General features: G+C 40.7%; 1 protein-coding gene across 16 annotated transcripts in view; it reads left to right on the top strand.

The window, feature by feature from the left end:
• The window catches only part of NRXN3 (neurexin 3), a 1,447,961-nt gene that overhangs the window by 1,271,784 nt on the left and 154,922 nt on the right, over window positions 1–21,255 (top strand). For all 16 annotated transcript variants that reach the window (XM_057318701.1, XM_057318699.1, XM_057318700.1 and 13 more), the window contains one exon: window positions 3,040–3,211. In XM_057318701.1, coding sequence (XP_057174684.1) covers window positions 3,040–3,211 — 172 coding nt within the window. The remainder of the gene's footprint in view (window positions 1–3,039; window positions 3,212–21,255) is intronic.

Here is a 21,255-nt window from a genome sequence, read left to right as displayed (position 1 = left end):
TATTACTTATAAAGTGCTGTCATCTCAGTCATTATAATCGTATCATTTTAGCCTTTTAATGGCCCTACCAAATCTGGAAAGCTGGTATGCTGTCCCCATCATATATTACTAAGAAACGGTTCAGAAAAGTTAAGTAACTTGCACAAAGGTCAGTGAGGGCTGTCTCCAAAGCCAATGCTTTTTATCCCTCAAATCGTCTCCTCTCTGGACACATGAGCCAGCAGAGTTTATTTTTGTGGTAGCTGAGCGTGATGGATTCAAGCTTAGGCAACTCTATGGGTACTTGCCATAAGACTTATAATGAACTGAGACAAAGCAGTTAGCCACAGATTATAATGCCACTGTGGTCCCATGACAAATGACAAGGAGGTTGCAGTAATGAAATCTTATTACAGCAAGTAAAGAGACCACATCTGAGGTCTAGCACAGCCACATTTACCGCTGTGGGGAAACACAATGAAACATCTGGGTAAGGGTCTCCACTGACATTGGCAGTAGCGCTAGCAGGATTAAGAAGATCTCTCCGAAGCAGTGATTGCAGTGGCCAATGTGTGGCGCCTCCGATAAGGACCAAATATTTATTCTGGCAGAGATTAAATCTTTTCTTCCCCTGAATCTATTATGGATCTTGCAGAAAATCTGCCCGAGAATATATCTCGCTGATCAGCCAACTCACTGAGCCAGAACGGTACTATGGCACTGCTGTTGCTGAAAGGTGCTGGTTTAAAGGTCTTCTCTCCCTACGTAAAACTGTTCTCCATCCGTGATTAATTAGTGACTCAGAGGTGAATTGAATCACCAGCAGCCCTTTCCGTGCAGCCAGGATTTATACAGTGGTTTCTCATTGAAGAACAGCGGTACAATAAACAGCCCACATTTGCGGGGTGGGCAGAGGAGTAATGGTGTCTGCAGTCATGGTTTCTTAACTCCTCCGGTTCCCTCATTCTGCTGAACAGGTTATGACTCAGGTTACTAGAGCCTTGCTTATTTAGGCATGAGGATGAGTAGGTTTGAACACAAACGCGCACATCCTCAGAAATGAATGCCAATGCTTCAAGTAGGGGAAAGCAGACACATCCTAATATCATTTCTGAATTCCTAGAACATATTAGGAGAAAGAATCAAATGGGTCATCACATTATTAATTATGGGCTTGAAATATGCAAAAGAACGATCATCAATTTCATTTCTCCATTTTAATGCCAGGAGCTTTTTTAGTGCTGGAGATGTAGGGGTGGGGAAAAAAAAAACAACCCTGAGAACATAGTGTCACAATAAACAGGGATTTACAAAATCATAAGTACATTTAGTCCCTATTTGGGGAGGCACCTGCACTCCTTTTCGCAGAAAGCAGAACGTGGGAATTGCAGACATCATTTTACATTGCATGCTGTGCTATCTGGGCACAAAGGAGACAACGATGTCCGCCCCGTATCACAGCATCCTTGTATGCCGAAAGCTGCCTTTCTTAGCTTAGACGCCGACTTTCTAAAATCAAGACTCCTGGGTGCTTGTCCATTCTTTTTTCAGGAATAAGGTGTGTTCGCATACTAAAGGAAAATTGGTAAGATGAAGAAAGCCTGTCTTTTGAAAAAATAAGTGAAGTGTGCCAAACTATCTGGAAACCAGCACCTAAAATCTCACCAGAAGCCTTAATTTAGGGACTTTAAGCACAATAAGTGCTTCATAAATATCGTATTTATGTATTGAATGGATTCTTATTTATAAATGAATGAACCCAATTACTAAATCTGAGTTTCCATGAAATCTTTCCTACACTTAGTTTATATGGCTTCTGGACTTCTTTTTTCATATTTTTCTTATCCTTCTCCCTCTCCTTCTCCTCTTCTCTGTCCTCCTCCTCCTCTTTCTTTTTATTCTCCTTCTACTTCTTGAATAAGAACAGAGAGGATAATAGAGACTATGTGGACAAATAGAGCATCAGCGTTACCAATAAATTTTATTGTCCTTGAATGTCCAACCAATTGCTTAGCCAATAAGTCAGACAGCTAGAAAAATGGAGATGTCTCCTTCTTCCTCACCCATCCCTCCTGACACCCTGCGTGCTGTGATAGCTTCCTAGGAAGTTGACAGAGACTGATGATATCTGACCAGTAAGGTTACTCTCGTCTTGTGTCTCATTGCGAATGCTAATTCCAACTCTGAGTCATAACCAATGACTAGAGGAAAAGAGTAAGAGTTGTAATAGCATCATTTATGTTTCAGTGTTTCTGGGCACTTTACAGGAAGCAAATGATGCCACGCCTCTACCGTCACCATAATCATCACCTTCATTGCCATAGTATTAGTTTTCTGGCATTCATGGTAGTTTCCCCCCCAGAAGTCTTTTTTGGGGCCATCGAGGTTCTCGTCTGCTATGTAGCATAAAGCTATAGCCCTGAATATTACATCCCTCTTCGGATAAGCCTTAGGAATAGGGCTACAAGTGTGGGAAGAGTAGCAGCCATCTGACCCTGAAAACCCCAGCTCAGTTTCACTGGCCTCTACTGAGAATAAGTTGTCTATGGGTTTGAGACCTATGGAGCATATCCTCAGGTGTTGATCTGTAATGCTAGCCCCTCTGCCATTGCCTCCTTGTCGTTCATTGTACCCCTCCCCTTGGCCTTGATCCCACCCCCACCCCAGAATGTGCAAGTATGCTTATATTTCCTCTTTAATCCTAAATCTAAACTGTGAGGTGATCTAGGGTCCAGTGTCTAATTACCTGTCCTAGAAAATAGGCCTCATTCCTCGCACAGCAGTGTCCCTACAGAGCTCTTAGGGAGTTCTGGGGTTTCCAGCTTTGATATCTGTGGAGAGCAATCAAATGATGTCACCTGTGCCCGTGAGAGCAAGCTGGGTGGCTTTATACCATTGGTTTTTATGCAGGATGAAAGCCCACGGAGAAACTATCGTTACCTCCATGCTGACGGCTCCCTCTGGGTGCCTGCAGAGTTCCTGCCAGTTGGAAGAGCCACTTTAAAGGGATGATACCTTGTGGTTGGTGCTCACTATGCCTTTTGTGTTTCTTTATCATAGGAACAGGGGAAAATTGGAGTTGTCTTCAATATCGGCACAGTTGACATCTCTATCAAGGAGGAGAGAACCCCCGTCAATGATGGTAAATATCACGTAGTGCGCTTCACCAGGAACGGCGGCAATGCCACACTCCAGGTGGACAACTGGCCGGTGAACGAGCATTATCCCACAGGTACGTGTTGTACTCTCAGTGACCACAGACTCTCTTTGGCTCTCCCATTCTTACTCCTAAGTGGCAACTTTCTCATGACTGTCACCGCATCGTAAAACACTGACTACCAAGCATATCATTCATGTATTTTTTTTTTTTTTTTTTTTTTTTTTTTTTGTATGAGAAGATGAGTTACCACGTTAGGGCTTGGTTCAGCGTAGGGAGCTTCTGGAGACTTACTAACTATGCACTGAACTCTTTTGTTCCACCTGGCGCGTACGGCCTGACTGGCTCATACTGAAGACAATGACTGTAGGTTTTCCAGGGCATTGCAAATGATGACCAGTGGAGGAAAGGGGTGCCATCTCTGTCGTGAGCTGTTGTTAATCACAGGATGATCCGTTTGTTATCTGGACTCCGCGGTGCCATTTAGGCAGGTGAGGTTGAAGGTAGAGATGGTCAGAGATTGCAGAAAGACTGTAAAAGGAAGTTTACTAAAACTTTAAGTGATGACCATCAAGTCAGGGTTCACGATGAGAGAAAAATGAAGGGTGAGGTTCCATTCATTTGGTTGACTTTGCCAGATTTTTCTTTCATTTACACTAAGTCTGCCTTGATATTCAGAGATTGGTCCTGGCAGACATTTTAACAGCAAGCATGCTGGTGTGGGAGGGAGAGGGGTTAATCATCTGTTTGAATTTTATGGTCAAGGAGCATTTGCCAGCAAACTCCCAGAGCCAGATGGCCAAATCAAGGGCAATGGGAGGAAAGGTTGCCTCCTTTTAAAGAGATCATGCAAATCATCCTTTAGCTTTCCCTCTCATCTCTCACTTCTCCTAGCAAAAGAGCCCTGAACCCTGATCATAAAAGTTCCAGGAACGGAAGGGAAAATCCTTTGGCTAAGGGCCTTGCTTCCCCAGTAGCATTATCACCTGGTGGGTGCAAGACACTAGCTCAGAATATTGAACTTTTCACTAATGTGGGCATGACGCTGGGTTTCCCTCTATCTCCTACACTTCAAACTCCCCGTAATTCTCTTACTGCTGTCTTCTCACTTCCTTAATACTGAAGTGGACACAGATAGAAGGAAGCCCAAAGCACATTTTCAGAAGTTTTTAAGAGCTGTTTAGCTAATAATCATCACACTTGGGAGAAATACATAAAGTAAATTTGCCTATTTGTGGCCCAAGAATTTCGAATAACTTGAAGGCTGTAATTTTCATGCCTAATTCAGCATTAATTTTCTTTAAAAGCCAATCAGAAGTAATTGTGCTATTATTCCCCCACCACCACCATAGCCAGAGTCTTCCTGTGCCTGGTTTAAGGATTATGGAACCATCTACAAAAAGCATACAGGACTCCCAAGCTATTGAAATGAGAAGTCCCACCTACCCATTTATCTCCCATCTCAGTCTCCATACAATATCCAACTCAGCCTTTGCGGGGAGTCTCTTGTCATACACTTAGTACTTCTCAGATTAAGGCACAGAAATGACCTTATGCATTTATCTTTGAGCCTTTGAAGAGACCAGAGGTGTTAGCAGCTACTATGAATTCTTATCATCATCCAAATTCGCTAGACACTAATAGACCTGATTTTTAAATGTTTCATGCTTAAACTCTGGGGCAGGGGTGGGCACGGGAATCCAAATAGCCTGAGATCTTAAAAGCTGTTCATCTGCTTATCAGAAAACTCACTCTCTCCCCATGCATGTTATCACTGGTCCTGCTGGTGCTGCTGTAGGGTTTGTTGTGTTTCTGTTAGGAATTTCAAAGATTTCTAAATTAATGTTAACCACTTGCCTGAGCCAATACAGAACCCTCGAGTTTGCCGAAGACTTTTTAATGGTCATTTGAAAGCCACAGTAAGAAAACCAGTGACCCTTGCCGTGTACCTATGTCTTTGTATCTTTAGTTCCAGATTATGGGTTTTCAAAACAGAATAAACTTGTCTTGAATGGCATTGCTTACCACTAAAAATGATTATTACTAGTAACTGTTGGTAACTGTCACTTAGTAATCATAGGATTATTATTACATAACATGATGCAGGATAGCAGTTAGAAGTATGGGCCTTGGAGTGCCCTGGCTGGAGTTGGTATCTTGGTGCCATCAGCTGTGAGTCTAAGGCAGGCTGAATTAAAACCTTGAAAAGCCCTAAGCGCTGCATTATTTGGTGCCTCTCCCCATATGCAATTCAAAATACAATAACAGTATGTCATAAAGTAAGTGTAAGAATTTCTAACACTCTTGATTTTTCTTTTCTGATGATCACTATAATGCTTTGAACATACATTCTTTCTCCCCACATTCTCATCTTTTACTCTGTGTTCTTGGTTCTCCAAGTGTGTATTCTTCCTATTTGTGGATTCAGTTTCCCCTCAGTAACTTTAGGCAAGCTATTTAACCTTCCAACCTTGGTTTACTGGTCTATAAAATGGGGTTGTGTTAATACTTACTTTCCAGGGCTCATGTGAAGATTGAGTGAATGTATGTAAAATGTTAATTAAGTCGATAATCAGTGTTAGCTATGAGAATGACCAAATATTTGGGTAGCATTGTTTTACTATTACATCTTGACTCATACAGATTTCTTCACTGTGACCATTGAACAGCCCACAAATTAGGTAGGGTGGACATTCTTATTCTCCATTTCAAATTTAAAAAGAGACCCAGGAAGGTGCTGTGTTTTTCCTAAGGTCACATAGTAAATGTGGGACAGCACTAAGACCATATTCTCCTGTTCTCAACCGGGCACAATTTCTACTCTTGTTCCCACAAAAATTGGGGGATATTTTGAAAAATGAATGGATAGAAATGAGCATCTCTCTTCTCGTGTCATCTTAAACTTATTCCTTTTTTTAAAGTATCTATTACATAGGTCAGTACCAATAACCACACAAAGGTGGTTATTGTGAGATGTGAAGTCGAAAATCTTTTTAAAAAGACATTTTTTGCTGTGCTGAAAGGCTCGAGTCCAAGCCGTCCTGACAACAATAGCAATGTGCTTCCATGAGGCAATTGAAAGAATACTGAGTATTTGAAGTAGTCATCATGATACTTCATTGCCTAGATTGGAAAGCGGTAATGGAAAGTCCAACATTCTAGTTTTATTTTTATTTTTCTTACGTTTTTTAAAGGATAAACATTTATTTGGAACAATCTAGGTTTTTTTAAAAAATTAATTAATTAATGTATTTATTTATTTTTGAGAGAGAGCATGAGTGAGCAAGAGTGGGGGTGAGAGGAGGCCAGGAGGAGGGCTGAAAGAGAGGGAGAGAGAAAGAATCTTACGCAGGCTCTATGCCCAGCGCAGAGCCCGACGTGGGACTCCTCAGTCTCATGACCCTGAGATCATGACCTGAGCCAAAATCAAGAGTCGGACTCTTCACTGACTGAGCCTTCCAGGTGCCCTCAATCTAGTTTTATATTCCACTCTTTCAAGACTTCTTAGGAATGGTCACCTTTTGACTTTTGGATACCTTATTTTCTCTCCCTCCTGCTTCCCTGGGTTATTGAAAGGATCCACTTAACTAAATTTAAAGCATCATTAGAGCAATCTAGCAATGTTTAATTTATATTAAACCATAAGATTAAAATCCCCCCTGTATCTGGGCATCAGAGAACAAAGACATCTGGTCAGGCAAGCTTGACACAATGTCTGCGAAAGGGATGTATTCTTTTTCCAAGCTTTCCTCTTTTATTGATAGTGATAAGTATAGAAACTATCAAAAGGAGTTCAGTTGTGCTGCTTGTCCGTTGCTAAGGTTTAAACAGTAAAGAAATACGGAGTAGCTCCTAGAGGATATTGGCATAAGTTATCTCAGTTTGAGGGCACGCTCTCAGGCAGTTGTTCCTGCTCAACAGGTCCCCGTGTATCAGGATGAATGGGTCAACTCCAGAACCTTCTCGTGGACATCCATAGGATTTTCATGTGGCTCTACTTAAACATCCCAGTGTGAAATATTTAGAAACCAGCCGGGCACAGGGCATGCAACATTGGCTCTTTGTGAATCAGGAAGGATCCAAAATGAAAGTAGTTCTATAGCTCTTGGGATCTTATGTCACTTAATTCTGGGTGTAGAACTGAAATGCAGCTTCTTTCTTTGAACCTGAAAATAGAAAGGCTGAGGAGCAGGAGAGGGAAGTAAAAGAAGAATCAGCCCAGACCTAGCATCCAGGCACTGACAAATGTTCCTTATAAAGCCTCTGATTACTGTCTTGACACAATGCAGTAGTGGCGACAAGGCAGGGGAGGTGGAAGGCATGAGGAATTAATTTGAGCCCTAGCTCCAGGTCCCCTGGGAGGCTGAGCTGACTCGGATTGTTCCAGATCCTCTCTGCCGTGTCTGGGTGGCTGGCTGTGTCACCAGGCCTGCTAGAACCCTGAGTGTGGGGCCCCAAGAGGCTTTTCAGGTCAGAGATGGGCTTCCTGGAAAATGAAGGCTGACAAGCAGCTCTGATGTGTAGGACTTTCCATCTTCCCACCACAGATGGTACTGACGAGAGCAGGGTCTCAATTTTTTCTCTTTTTTTCTTGTAATTACATACCAACTCATTTGAAAGGCTCTTGATTGGATTCCCCTTTTCCAGTCAATAAAACGCCCCTGGTGACCTGAGCTTGAATGCTGTCTGACCACCCAGCTCAGAACACGGAAAGGATGGAGAAGTGGCTCTCCTTCTAGGATAGGAGATTAGAAAACTCCTTATATTTGAACGTGTCCAATTCCATAGAATCTTATCTTTATAGGGACTGAGAGCAAAAACATTGCTATTGTGCTTAGTGATGTTCAAAGTGCAATAAGAGAGATTTCTTTGTCCACATCTCATCTTAGATTATTGAGATTTTGAAGGGTCAAAAACAAGTCCATGTACTTGACATGATGCTGAAATTTCTCAGGTCTTGGGTTTTCATTAATTCCTACCCAGGAGGTTTTTGTGCCTTTTTCTTTCTGTCTTTGCCTGCAAACATTTGAGGCCTTGCCAGATTTGAAGCACACATTAAAACAAGCCCCATCTACTTGCTCATTCATCCGTTCAGGACTAGTGTTACTTTCAGTTCAACTGGAGGGGGAGAAAACAAAAACAAAAAACAACATAGATAGTGAAGTCCTGCAAGGGAATAGAAAATATAAATACAATCAAGAGGGAAAGCTGTATTTGAACATGTTTTCAGACTGTAGAGATATAATGGCAACAAGAGAAAGGCTTGCTTAATGAATGTATTTGAACATTGCTAGGTACCTTTTAAAACCATCTTATAAATAAGTTCTTCGAACATTTGGTCACAGAATGTATCAATTAATCCTTCAAACCAGGGCATCCTGAAGACTTTGACTGCTAAATAGTCCAGCTTGTCAGGAATGAATTCGGAATCACACATACGTGGGTTTTTACTTCCGGGGGACTTTCAGCTTGCTGGGGCTGGTCTTTGGCGAAAAGGTGTTTACAAAATTCTTTTAACTGGATATTTTTTTATGAAGCAGTGTTCTTTAACTTGGCTACAAATGAGATTCTCCTGGGAACTTTTAATAAACTGCCAGTTCTCAGGTCCCAGGCGCAGGTAATCTAATTGGTCTGGGGCGTGGTCCGTGGGGCAGCAGTGTCAGCATCACCTGGGAACTTGTTAAAAGTGGGGTATCTTGGGCCTCACCCCAGACCTACTGAATCAGAATCTGCATTTTAACAAGATACTCAGGCAATTCGTGTGTCGTGTCAAATTTGAGAAGCATTGGTCCAGGCATCAGCAGTTTTAAAAAGCTCCCATGGTGATTCTATATGCAGCTAGGTTTGAGAATCGCTGGTATCTAGAAAGCTAAAAATGTCTCTGTTTCTCCTTTCAGACAGACTAGCAGCGCTGTCCAGCATGGTAGCTGCTAGCCGTAGGTAGCCACACTTGTGTTGTGGCTGATATGACTGAGGCCCTGCAAATGTATTTTTGAATTTTTTAAAGATTTTATTTATTTACTTGAGAGAGAGAGGGAGAGAGCACAAGTGGGGAGGGGCGGTGCAGAGGCAGAGAGAGAAGCAAGCAGGAAGCCGAACACAGGGCTCGATCCCAGGACCCCTGGCCGGGATCATGACCTGAGCCGAAGGCAATCACTTAATGGACTGAGCTACCTGGGACACCCTGAAAATTTATTTTTATTGTGCAATTATTATGTCCTAGGCACTGAAGATTTAAATACATTTTTTTTTTCATTCAGTCCTCAGGCCAGCACTATGAGGCTGGTAGCTGGTGGCCAGTATTGGGCAGCGCAGGACTAGAACATACTGTCTCTTACTTCCTTTTACTTGTCTTATAGAATGTAAATCTCTATTTACATCATTAATAAATTAATGAGCATTTACCTTCATATACCTTCTGAACTCATCTAATGTATGTTGTCATTATAACAGCACTGAGATAATCACCCCACTTGATTCATAGGGTTGTTATCCCAGAGACGTAGAAATGGCAGATGCCACCATCGTAACCAAAATCATCCCGATGGTGATGGCTACCCTTTCTGAGCATTTACTACATACTTCCCACTTCATGCACAACATCTTATCTACCCTTGATACCAACCCTTGAGGTTGATGTTAGTTTTATTCCCATTTTACAGATTAGGAGCCATTCAGAGATCCTCGGTACTTGCCAGGCTCCCAGAATTTTTCTTTCAAGTTAAATCTCTAGTTTCTGCCAAGTTACAAGTTAGCACTTCCCTGTGCATTTATGACATTTGCCTTCCTCTACATCCTTGGTTTGACCTATGAGACTTTGGCAGCCTCTTTCTTTTCACAATTCTCTTTTATCTTCTAGCATCGCATCTACATGGATGGGAAGGGCTTTATTAGATGAAAGTCTCTTTTACTGTTTAATGGTCTTGGGCGATAGGAGAGTGTTGAGAGGGTGCATAGTATTTTTTTTCTTTAATTTTTGTTTTATCAGGCAACCCTTCTTCCTCTTCTGTGAATTCGCAGCCACAAGATAAATAGCCTTGTATCTTACAAGTTAAATACAATTACTGCTATCAAACCTAGTGCCTTTCTGTCCCTGTAAATGTCTCTTAGAAACTGATAAGCATTTCAAGGCAAACTGTGGGCTTCTAGCTAATGCTAAAATTAAACCTAACCACCTAAAAGACAGAAAGACAAGAATACATACACACACATGTTTATATACACATATATGTTTATGTACATACACACACACATACCCTATGGAAGAGAGAAGAACGTTTGGGATAGAGGGAAAAGGAACTCATGAACACATGGCACGTGGACACAAGACACATGTCCCTGAGACATCAAGCCAACACATGACTCAAGGCCTAATTATTTATGATATAATTAAATAACACACAAAGGACTTTGTTGTCATTATGAAGATTTACATCAGATAATATGACAGCAATTATAGTAACTAAAGATACTATTTATCTAGAATTCATTTGTGAATAGGACAGTGCTTTTGATATAGAGAGTTGTTCATCAAAAGAATAATGTTTCTAGAAACTTCTATAGGAATTTATGAGATACACATCTTAGTGCTGGGTGGTTGTTTATGCTTTTCTCATCTTTAATAGACTACCTTGGGGTTTAGAGGACAAGGTGGAATTTAACAAAAGGCACATGATGATTATTTAACCGTATGTTAAATGGTATACATGTTATAGTATAGGGACTCAGTGAAATAATGAGAAAATCGAGGGTCACTTCTAGGCACTATTTAACTGGAAATGTAAGGAAAAGTATTTCTTAATTTCTATGAATAATGAGTATATGTATATATTAAACCAAATCTAACACTTTGAAGATGAGAAATACAGTGTGGTCGCCTTTCATGCGGTTTTTAAATTATACTCATTTGAAATTAATGTGACAGAAAAATACTAATGACATCTCACTCTGTGCAAGGCATCTGTAATTAACACAAATTCTTTCAAACTAAAACACTCATGAAACATTGCATAATGCCAAAGCTAGCTAAGTGAATTGCATTTTATTTTTCCTATTGTCACAGAGAAGCTCCAGTTTAGATGGTAAATAGAGATCCTGGCCTGTAAAATTTGTCTTAACTATTAAAATCCAGAAGTATTATCCAAACCATAAAATGCAATTACCCTGTACTGTTTTCAATTCTGCCCCAGAGTTAGACGGACATCAAATGTCCTCAGAGCCGTCCAGGAGTATAGCTGTATTTATAGGAAAAGTTTCTAAGTTCAGTCTCTTCAGTTTAAGTTTTGTACAAGGTTGCAGGGTCCCTGTAATTATTTAAAGTCTAAAAAGAACATTTAGCTTCTTACAGAAAGGTGGTGCATAAATATGCAATAATAATAATATATATTCACGTACAGTGTGTCGTTTATAATTCTATAAAGCACAGAGGGTAATGAAAGGCGCTCTAAACTGTAAATCACTCGATCGATTGTAATCAGATTGCAGCTCATCTCAAAGAGATAAAGACCTTCCACTCCCCTAAAATCCCTGTCAATACCCCGGCAGGCTAAAGAAGGGGGAAAGGAGGGTCAGAGGAGAAAAGAGAGAATGAGTCAAGGACAAAGAGGCACTTTTAATCTTCAGTTCATCGAGTTAATGTGAACTGGATTTGATTCCCACTGATAATTTAGTTTGTTTTATGAGATGCATTGTTTTTCGCATGGTACTTTTGTAGCCTTATGGTGAGTCCCCGACGCTCTGTGTTGGCCTAGATGGAAGGGTTTGCCACATGCCAGCGAATGATACACGGTGCTGCATAGGAACACTTGGGGACTTCGGTGTATAAGTGGAAAATGACAGTTCAAGCCAAAAGCTGAAGGTTGGGGCACCTGGGTGGCTCAGTCAGTTAAGCATCTGTCTTCAGCTCAGGTCATGATCCTGGGGTCCTGGGATCGAGCCCCACATTGGGCTCTCTGCTCAGAGGGCAGCCTGCTTCTCCCTCTCACTCTGCCTGCTTGTGCTCTCTCTCTGTCAAATAAATAAGCAGAATCTTTGAAAAACAAAGGAAGAAGAAACCAAGGCTCAGGGGGTTGGAGCACATTTGTTGCAGTCACAGGGCCAGAAAGTGTCAACACTGGGATTCCACATAGATTTGTGTCTTCCTCCACCCCTCTGTTACCCCACTTTTCCATCTGCTTCCCAGGATACTCCAGTTCATATTGTATATAGAGCTCAGAATCATTTGGTTGACAGAGGTAAATTCACATGCAAATTTGCTATTGTTTCCCACATCCCAGTGCATGCAGTGCACTCTGTAATCACATTATTAAACATTTACTAGAAATGTGTTTCTGCCCGATGCACAATTGCCAGTCTCAATGTTTAATTAAACTAAATTTGTTTTCATTTTAATCACATTATTGAAATATGGTTTTTCTCAGAGTTCAATGGTGAAATCTTTATTCCAAATGTCTGCAAGTGTGTAAGAGCCATATATCCTGGACAAGGGAATGAGGATATTACAACAGAGCCTTGAATAAAGGATTTTAGGGGAATAATGTTAGTTAATAAGATGCAACACTGGTACGGTACTTGTTTTGTATCAGGCTCATGGATTATCACATTGAATCCTCACAGCATCCTAGAAAGTGATTCTATTATTATTCCCATTTTGGAGATGAGGCAGCTGAGTCTCAAAGAGTAACATGTAAGAGTAAGTAAAATATACTCTCCCGTACGATACAACTAGCAAGTGATAAAGCCAACTTGGATTTAAATATATGCTTGGAGACCCTGATATCTTCATTAAATTTTTTTTATTTAAGTCATCTCTATACCCAATGTGGTGTTCCAACTCACAACCCCAAGATCAAGAGTTACATATCCTTCCAAATGAGCCAGCCAGGCACACTCCCTTCCCCTTAATATCTTCATTTAGAGAAACTTCTTCTCTAAAAGACCAAATAATAAAAATCATAGGCTCTGCAACTTAGGAGGTCTTTGTTGCAATCATTAAACTCTGCTATTTTGTAAAAACAACCATAGACAATACATAAATGAACGGGCACTGCTGTGTTCTAATAAGACAATTTATAGAAAGACTACGATGAGCCAAATTTACCCATTGGCCGTAGTTTGGGGGCCTTCAATCTAGATCATGCATCTTTTGAAGCCTACAGTTCTGTTTTTACTGATCCATTAGCTTTATTTTTCGGATTGTTTTATCTCTGTTAAGAATAAAGGGAGCAAGATCATCTCTAAGTGGATGAATTAAATCTGAGAGACACAGAGAAGAGTATTGTTAAGTAGAATAGCATAGACCCACTGGTGAGGTTAATTCAGGATAAAGAAATACACAAGCAGGGGCGCCTGAGTGGCTCAGTTGTTAAGCATCTGCCTTCAGCTCAGGGCATGATCCCGGAGTCCTGGGATCGAGCCCCGCATCAGGCTCCCTGCTCTGCTGGGAGCCTGCTTCTTCCTCTCCCACTCCCCCTGCTTGTGTTCCCTCTCTCGCTGGCTGTCTCTCTCTCTGTCAAATGAATAAATAAAATGTTTTAAAAATTAAAAAAAAAAAAATACAAAAGCGGAACAGGCAATCCATGTACCTGTACTTAAACAAAAATCCAACCATACACTGCTTTCCGAACTGAACACCAAAGACATTGATTCAGTCTACCTTCATTTGTGTTGTGTCATACATTGCTTAGAGCAGGATTTGAAAATAACAAACTGAAAGCCTTACTATTTCTCTAGTTCTGTTACTTCTACTTGTAACTGTAAATGGTGGTGATCCAGGTTCACGCTTTCTCGCTCACTCCTTAGGGACGTTGCATGCTTCTCTTTTGAATTCAGGGGTTTTGTATTAGCCACTGGCTCAGCTGCCCTAGCCTATTCTCCTTAACCCTTCTGCATTAAGGTGCCAGCTGACTTCTTAGCATTTATCTTTTCTTCTACCCGCTCACTGATGTATCATACCCATTTTCTGAGTCCCAGAGAAACTTCTCTTCATTTTCTTGTCATCGATTGTCCCTAACTGGCTGTTAGGAGCTTCCTACCTGTGCTTCTACTGTGTTTCTGGCCATTGATCTGCCATTCAAGGGTGGACTCTTCTTCAGATGTGACCCAGCCTACTTCTTGCTGTTGAATTCTAGAGATTTTAGAATCTGTTTCTATTTGTTAAAGGAAAAAGTACCAGGTTGTGTGTTTTTATAGACATATATATATGTATATATATATATGCACAAGCATGCACAAGTTTAAAATAAGTTTTAAATAAAAATCAACCTAAGGAAGACCAGATTTTATTTATACGAAATAGCAGCCTTCCACATTTTACTGATCTCAGTATTGAATGTAATAAAGCTATCCATCTAAAGTCGAAGATTCTACCACCAGAGTAGAAAGTATACACCACCAGACGTGGCTTTCTAGAGCCCAAGCAAAGTGGTCACAGTGAGGGAACTATTAATTACCCCCACCTCTTTTTTTTTTTTTTTTTGAGTCAAAGTGGCAATACAGCAGGTGTTCAACAAATGTTAAGCTGCACAACTGTACTGAAATTATTGGAGGCTTCTGACCTCATTGTCTGTGTGTACATAACATAGTATACGCCAAGGTAGAGAGTATCCTTTACAAGCATTAAATATACTTAAGTTCATTTTAAAAGTAATAGGAAAATAACAAGTTTTTATTATGAATAGCTTTTGAGATTATACTGGGAAAATTTTGTTTGTTGAAACAATTAAATCTTATTTTATTAAAATATTTTTACATTCCTGAGATGATTCTCTGTAGGTCCAGAAGAGTGAATTTCCCGGTGTATTTAAGCAAAATGGTAGAAGAGAAAAAAGAACATTCAGGCATCCGTGAAAGTTAAAAAAATAACTAAATATAAATCTGACATAGATATATATGTAAAGTAAAAATAAATCTAAAATCTTCTCAGACAGCCAAGGTTTAGAAATACTTAGTACTTCACTTTCAAACCTATATAAAACTGTTGTGAGATGTTGACTGTTTCAAATAAAATAGGAATTTATATAAGTGAAGTACAAACTTAAATAGAACCAAAATGCTTTTAGACTTTCAAAATGAATAGCTGGAATTTTACTGAATTTTCTGTATGGTGAGGGTGGAGCTGGACCTCCAGAGAGGGTGGGGGGGAAAGGTAGCACACGGAAGAGAAGATATTGCTCCCAGGGGCAATTGCGATCTCCTAGAGGAGACCATAAACCAAGTGAAATCTCATAGTTTTGCTTCATTTTGTGACTTTCTTCTCCTAAGAGCTCAGAGAATTTTGAGTTCCAAGGACGTCCATAAAGGGAATTTTGAAATACTCTTAATAGATCTGTTCTGGAAATAAGGCAACTGAACTGAGCCAGGTGCTATGTCAACCCATTGATCCGGAGTCCTGACCAACCCTGATCCCAGACCTTTATGACAATTCTCTAGCCTTATTCCCATCCTCAGTAGTTGTACATAATTCATGCTCAACACTTGTTCCAAACCAACCTTCGAGGGATCTGATGGAAATGCCGTAGTAGTTGTAGATGTCACCAAGAAACACTCAGGCCAAGACATTAATGAACTTTTCAGCTAGTAAATCCAGCTCATTCTGGGGCTGGATAATTACATAGCTGCATCACTCTGTCAGGTTACAGTTGCTTTAATTTTTCCCGGTCAATTAGAATAATCAATATAAGTGTACCTTTTTCCTCTTGCTTGTGGCTTTGATCCCTTGATTTGTGCCCACTCCCCCCCCCCCCGCTCCACCCCCACCGCCGCAGCTGCTTCGAACAAGCAAACTGTTGACTAGAAAAGTCAAGAGTTTAATTATGTATGTTCAAACCTCGCTGCCTTTTAAATGTGTAATAACAGCTGAAATCCCAATTGTCACAGCCAACCTCTAGGGACAGAAGCAATCCTAGTATCTACATTCCTTTGTGAACAGAAACCATTGAGGTTCGTCTGTAGAAGTATTTATTAAGTATCCGTCTCTACAAATCCCTGTGCTAGGAACTGAATAATAAATCGGATTTGCGCCTTTATTCAATCAGAGCATATTCAAATCAAACAGGGTAAGTAAGGAAGAAATCTATTTCTTTAGTACTCACTATGTCTAGGTGCTCCTTTCTGAGTCACACTCAGAAGTAAATCTTTGAAAGAAAAAAATAAGGCACATCTTTGGACAGCATCCTTTGAATGTGGTTAGGTGGGAAATTGCAATCCCTGTTAGGAAGTCTAAACACTTGTAAGGATTCCAATGGGATTTATATAAGCCACCATCCCTGATAATCAGGAATGAAAACATAAACCAAGAAAACCACATGTTCTTCTCTCACCTGTCTCATCTGTCCTAACTGTGCCTTACACTTACTAATGTTCTAAGTGCTTTTTGACAAGACAGCAATGGGGCATCAGTAGACACTGCATGAACTTGAGTAGGCAAATCGAGTCACTCAAAGACCTTCTTTTAATCTCTTGGATTATTATTGCGAAGATAAAAGTGGCATTTCTGAAAGAGCAAGATTCAAAGGAACTTCACAATTAGAATGGTGATAATACTAGATCATCTGGTACATTTCCCTGGTTGGTTCAGAGATTTCTACAGAAAACGGACTACTCTAATTCGACTAGTATAATTTGGAATGTTACAGATGATACAGTTTGCCTTTCTTCTACCAAGAAAATAGCCCTGTCTGATTCTCCTCTTTGGCTAGAAAAGTTTTTTTGTTCAACTCTATTATCATTAGGGATGTCATTTGAAATTATTCTCAGTCATTCCTTTATCCAAGATATTTATTTCTTACAGATATCTAGGAGCTGTTTCTTGTGGAAAGTTGCAAACTTCTATGGAGAATATATGAAGGCTTTCTTTCCATTGAGATATTTATAAATTCTCTCTCTATATACAGGATACACATACACACACACACACACACACACACACACACACACACATCAGTGAGTAAATACTGAAAACATTGTGTTTGTCCCAGCACAAATAAATATATTTCAACATAAAATAGCCTAAGGATCTTTAGACATAGTTCTCAGATAGCCGAGATTTAATATCATGCTATTTAATATTTTATATTAAATAGTTAAAAGAAGGGAGAGTCATTAATATTTCATTAATATATCTCAAATTTGTAGGTTTTCAGATGTTATAAGAACCTTGGTAATCATTTAAACTTTCAAAGGTAATAACTTGATGATTTATTGGAGTCAGAACACCTGCCTCTGCTTGAAGTAGCCGCAGTCATCAGTTCATGACCATTCTTGAGCACTCAAAGATGTGTCGGTATTTCATGTCACTGTGCTGGAAAGGGGACTGTGGAAGTAGGATGGTGTGAAAAGATTTTTTTTAAATCTTGCTTCTAAGGTGATTATAATTTTACACCAAAACAACACAAAAAACATGCCCACAAGAACTGATAGTTGCAGGATAGAGGAGTCCAGGTTTTAGGTAAATATTTTAAATATATGAATAATTTTATATAATTGTTGACTTCTTTCTTAAAAGTGTAAAAAAAATGGTTTTTTAAATTGCTAATCTGGCCATCACATTTACAATATGAACTAATATTTGAGCATGATTTAAAACGTGACCTACTTCTAATTATTGACAAGTATGTGTCATTCGAGTTGTCACTCAAAACATTAAATGTTAGTTGTCCTTACTCTTTATTTAACTCCTTAGATTTTGATCATGTTTGATGCTTTTCTCCACAGTCCAACTGCCATTCATCTGCTAATGTAATACAATTCTGATACCTGCTATTAAGTCCCAGAAAAATGACTTCTAAATTCTCCTCAGGGAGTTTATAAAGGCTGTTTTTTTACTGATCCATAAGCTTTAAAAGGTGTTGAAGAGGCAGTGGCTGCTTTTTAAAAGACAAAGTTGCAAGGTAGGAATGTTTTTTATCTGGTTTTGGTTTTCAAGTAAGTGTTTTGCTTTGTTTTTATTGTTTTGTATTAGTAGGAAGTATCGGTGGAGCTTATCTTTCTATTCTAAGCCTAAGTAAGCCTATTTGTTCATAATCGTGATTATTCATATCCTACAGGAACATCAATGATTTGGTTTGGTTGGAAGGTTGGAGTAAGGGATAGGAGTAAAGGTAATATTAGCTCGTGGGGGGGGGGGGGTGGGCGGGGAAAGGCAGTCCTTCTAGATTCCCCAAGGAGTCCTTTAAGGAGCAAAAAAAAAAAAAAATCCATTGGTGGGTAGGGGTTAGAGTCCCAAAACATCTTCTCATTAAGTCCAGCCCGCTTTTCTTATAAGCCTTTGTCCACCCATCATTTGAATAGTGATGGCAGGAGGTCACACAAGTAGCTGAGTGGTCCCGTATTAGCTCTACTCCTTATTACCTCTGGAGTCAACCCCACCACTCTCCCACTCTTAACGTAGTCCAAGTCCAGAAATGGAGACCAGAGAAATATTAGTCCCTCTCTGGGTTTCCTGCCCTGTCCCAGCTCCCTCAGCCCTGACCTGTCCCGCCTCCTCTGAGGAGCTGCATTTTTGCATCCCTTTCCTTGGATTTGCTAATTCTCTTTTAAGAAGGAAGAAGAGGACTAAAGATAGGTAACAGGGGCCCATGGCTCCCTATCTCCATTCCAGGACCCCTGAGGCTTTCACCAGACAAGCTCCTTTGACTCCACAGACAACAGCTGAGTGCCTCCCCCTCTTCCTGTTGGTTCTTGGTGGAAACCCTCACACAGGAGACTGCTTCATTTACCTAATCTCTGCTTCCCATTCCCTCCTGGATTTCCCAACTCCCTGAATATATGATGCAAAACAAAATCACTCCAAACCTTTGTTATTTATTGGCTCATGTTTTTGCGGGTTCTAAAGGCGTTTTATCTGTTCCAGGACGGCTTGGATGGACATACTTTGTCTTGACAGCCTTACTTACAGGTCTGGGCCCTCAGTTGAGCTGGCTAAGTGGCTTGGAGGGCTGGGGTCTCTCTTCTTGTGATCTCTCATCTTCCAGGATCCGAGACTGGTTTGGGCTTTTGTGACCATGGCAATCGCAGGCTTCTCAGCAGCATGAGAGGCCAAGCACTCAATATGTAAGGGCTGTTCAGACCTCCTCTTACATCCCATTTGCTAATATGCCCTCAGCCAAACAAGACAAGTCTCAGAGCCAACCCAGAACCAAGGGGTGGAAAAGTAGACTCAACCTCTGGTAGGAGGAGTGATGAAGTCTCATTGAAAAGGGGCACAAGTATCAGAATGGGAGTGTAGCTGTTTTGTAGAGAGCTTTGCAGAAAGCTTGAGAAAGGTTGTGGCGGCTATTCAACCCTAAATTCAGGACTCAGTGTGAAGTTGTAAACTAGTGGCTTTTGATGAGGTACAGGTGAGGTTCAGTGGGGTGGAGTTCGGAACCGACGACCAAGAAAGAATTCTTGAGGCGTCTTTGGTGCAAAATGGTGGTTTATTAAAGCATGGGGACAGGACCCGTGGGCAGAAAGAGCTGCTGCCCCGGGTTGTGAGGAATGGCCCATTATATACCCTCAAGTTGGGAGGGGGTTAGGGATAGCGGAAGTCTCTAAGGAATTTTGGAAGCAAGGTTTCCAGGACCTTGAGGGGGCTAGCTGTTGTTGGGAAAAGGTCATTTATTACTGTCTAATAAAACCTGAGTCATGAGACCCTTCAGATGTATATTGGTGGGCCATATGCTTGGGGGATGATTGCCAACACGTATCTTGGGGGGGGGAGGTTAGAGATAAAGGAAGTTTCCAAAGGAATTTTTATACGTTAGAGTAGACTTACAGGATCTTGGTGGAGCGGAGGGGGTCAGGCTAGGACTGCCTTTTGCCCTTAGCAAAGTATTAACATCGAGGCAGCTGAGTTCCTAGAGGAATGTCACTGTGACTGTTTCAAGGACTTGTCAATGGGCTGTAGGTAGTAAGGACTGTTTCTTTGTCTTTTAGGGCAGCCAGGAGTGCCTGAGGAATGTCATATATCCCATGGGGGGGGGGGGGGGACAAAACTTCTGCTTTGTCCTCAGCTTGCCTTCCATTCCTTCATCATTTCCCCCCTGAACAATTTTGACCCTTAAATCTTTAAGGTTGTTGAAGGTGGAAGGTCTCATCTTCTGTAACCTCTTCCTGCTGAATAGGGGCATAGAGATGTCCCTCCCTATGGGTCAACATTGATCAGTTGGGGAACATACAGGGGAATTATGAAAGGGGAGGCAGCTGAATCCAACGTGGACAACATGGATGAACCTCCTTGAGTAGAAGGTATTATCTGTTAGCCGGAAGTTACGGCAGTGGAGTCTTGGCACTAGGCAGGGAGACATCAGATATGACAAAACAAGGTTAATATTATAAGGAGAGATCTGAATAAAAGATCTTTGATAGTTGACCTTTGATAATTTTCCTCCAGTCCAGGAGTTTAAAACAATCACTAAAGGAAAGAGATAATTTAAAGCATCAATTTGAGCATTCATGTCAGATAGAAACCCAGAAGTATTTTGTGGTAATCTGGACTGTATACACAGCATTGTTTTTATGCTACCACATATTTCACCTTGTGTAGCAGTTAAAAACATCTAACATCACTCTATTCTGTAGAGTATCACTTAGGGCTTTGACCATGTATTTATTGAGAATTTCCATGTGCCAAACAAGATTCTCCAGTCTCAAAGAGGTAGCAAAGATAGATGCTAGGTGGTCATACCAATGTAACAGAAAACATGGTCATACCAATGTAACACAAAACATGGCCACCATGGTTTTAAATTTGGAAGGTTGGCTGGGTTGGTAATGGTTTTAATAATGCATCCATGCATCCAGGCAAAACCCAGAGTACAGTGGCTTATCCAGCAAGGAGGAAGCTATGGACACAGGTTAAGTTGCAGAGCCACTGGGTCCCAGCCAGGAGCCAGTCATATAATACTGGGCCTCCTTGGAACGGCAGTCAGGATTTCAAGGGCTACTTGGTTTTGGAGGGCCATACATACAATGATTTCAGGCCCATATTTGATTGGGGAGTTATGGCTTGATAAGCTTTCACTGAGGAATCACCCTCCCCTCTCTTTTCTTTAAGATATGACATTTTGGAATTAATCTTGGCTCTAACTGCCATATCACATGGCTACCTTCTTCTTTTCTTTTTTGTTTTTCCCCCTCAG

The sequence above is a fragment of the Ursus arctos genome, unplaced genomic scaffold, assembly GCF_023065955.2.
Source record: "Ursus arctos isolate Adak ecotype North America unplaced genomic scaffold, UrsArc2.0 scaffold_25, whole genome shotgun sequence".
Classification (NCBI taxonomy): Eukaryota; Metazoa; Chordata; class Mammalia; order Carnivora; family Ursidae; genus Ursus; species Ursus arctos.
The sequence above is the reverse complement of the archived record's forward strand: the minus strand, read 5'-3'. Positions and strand labels throughout refer to the sequence as shown.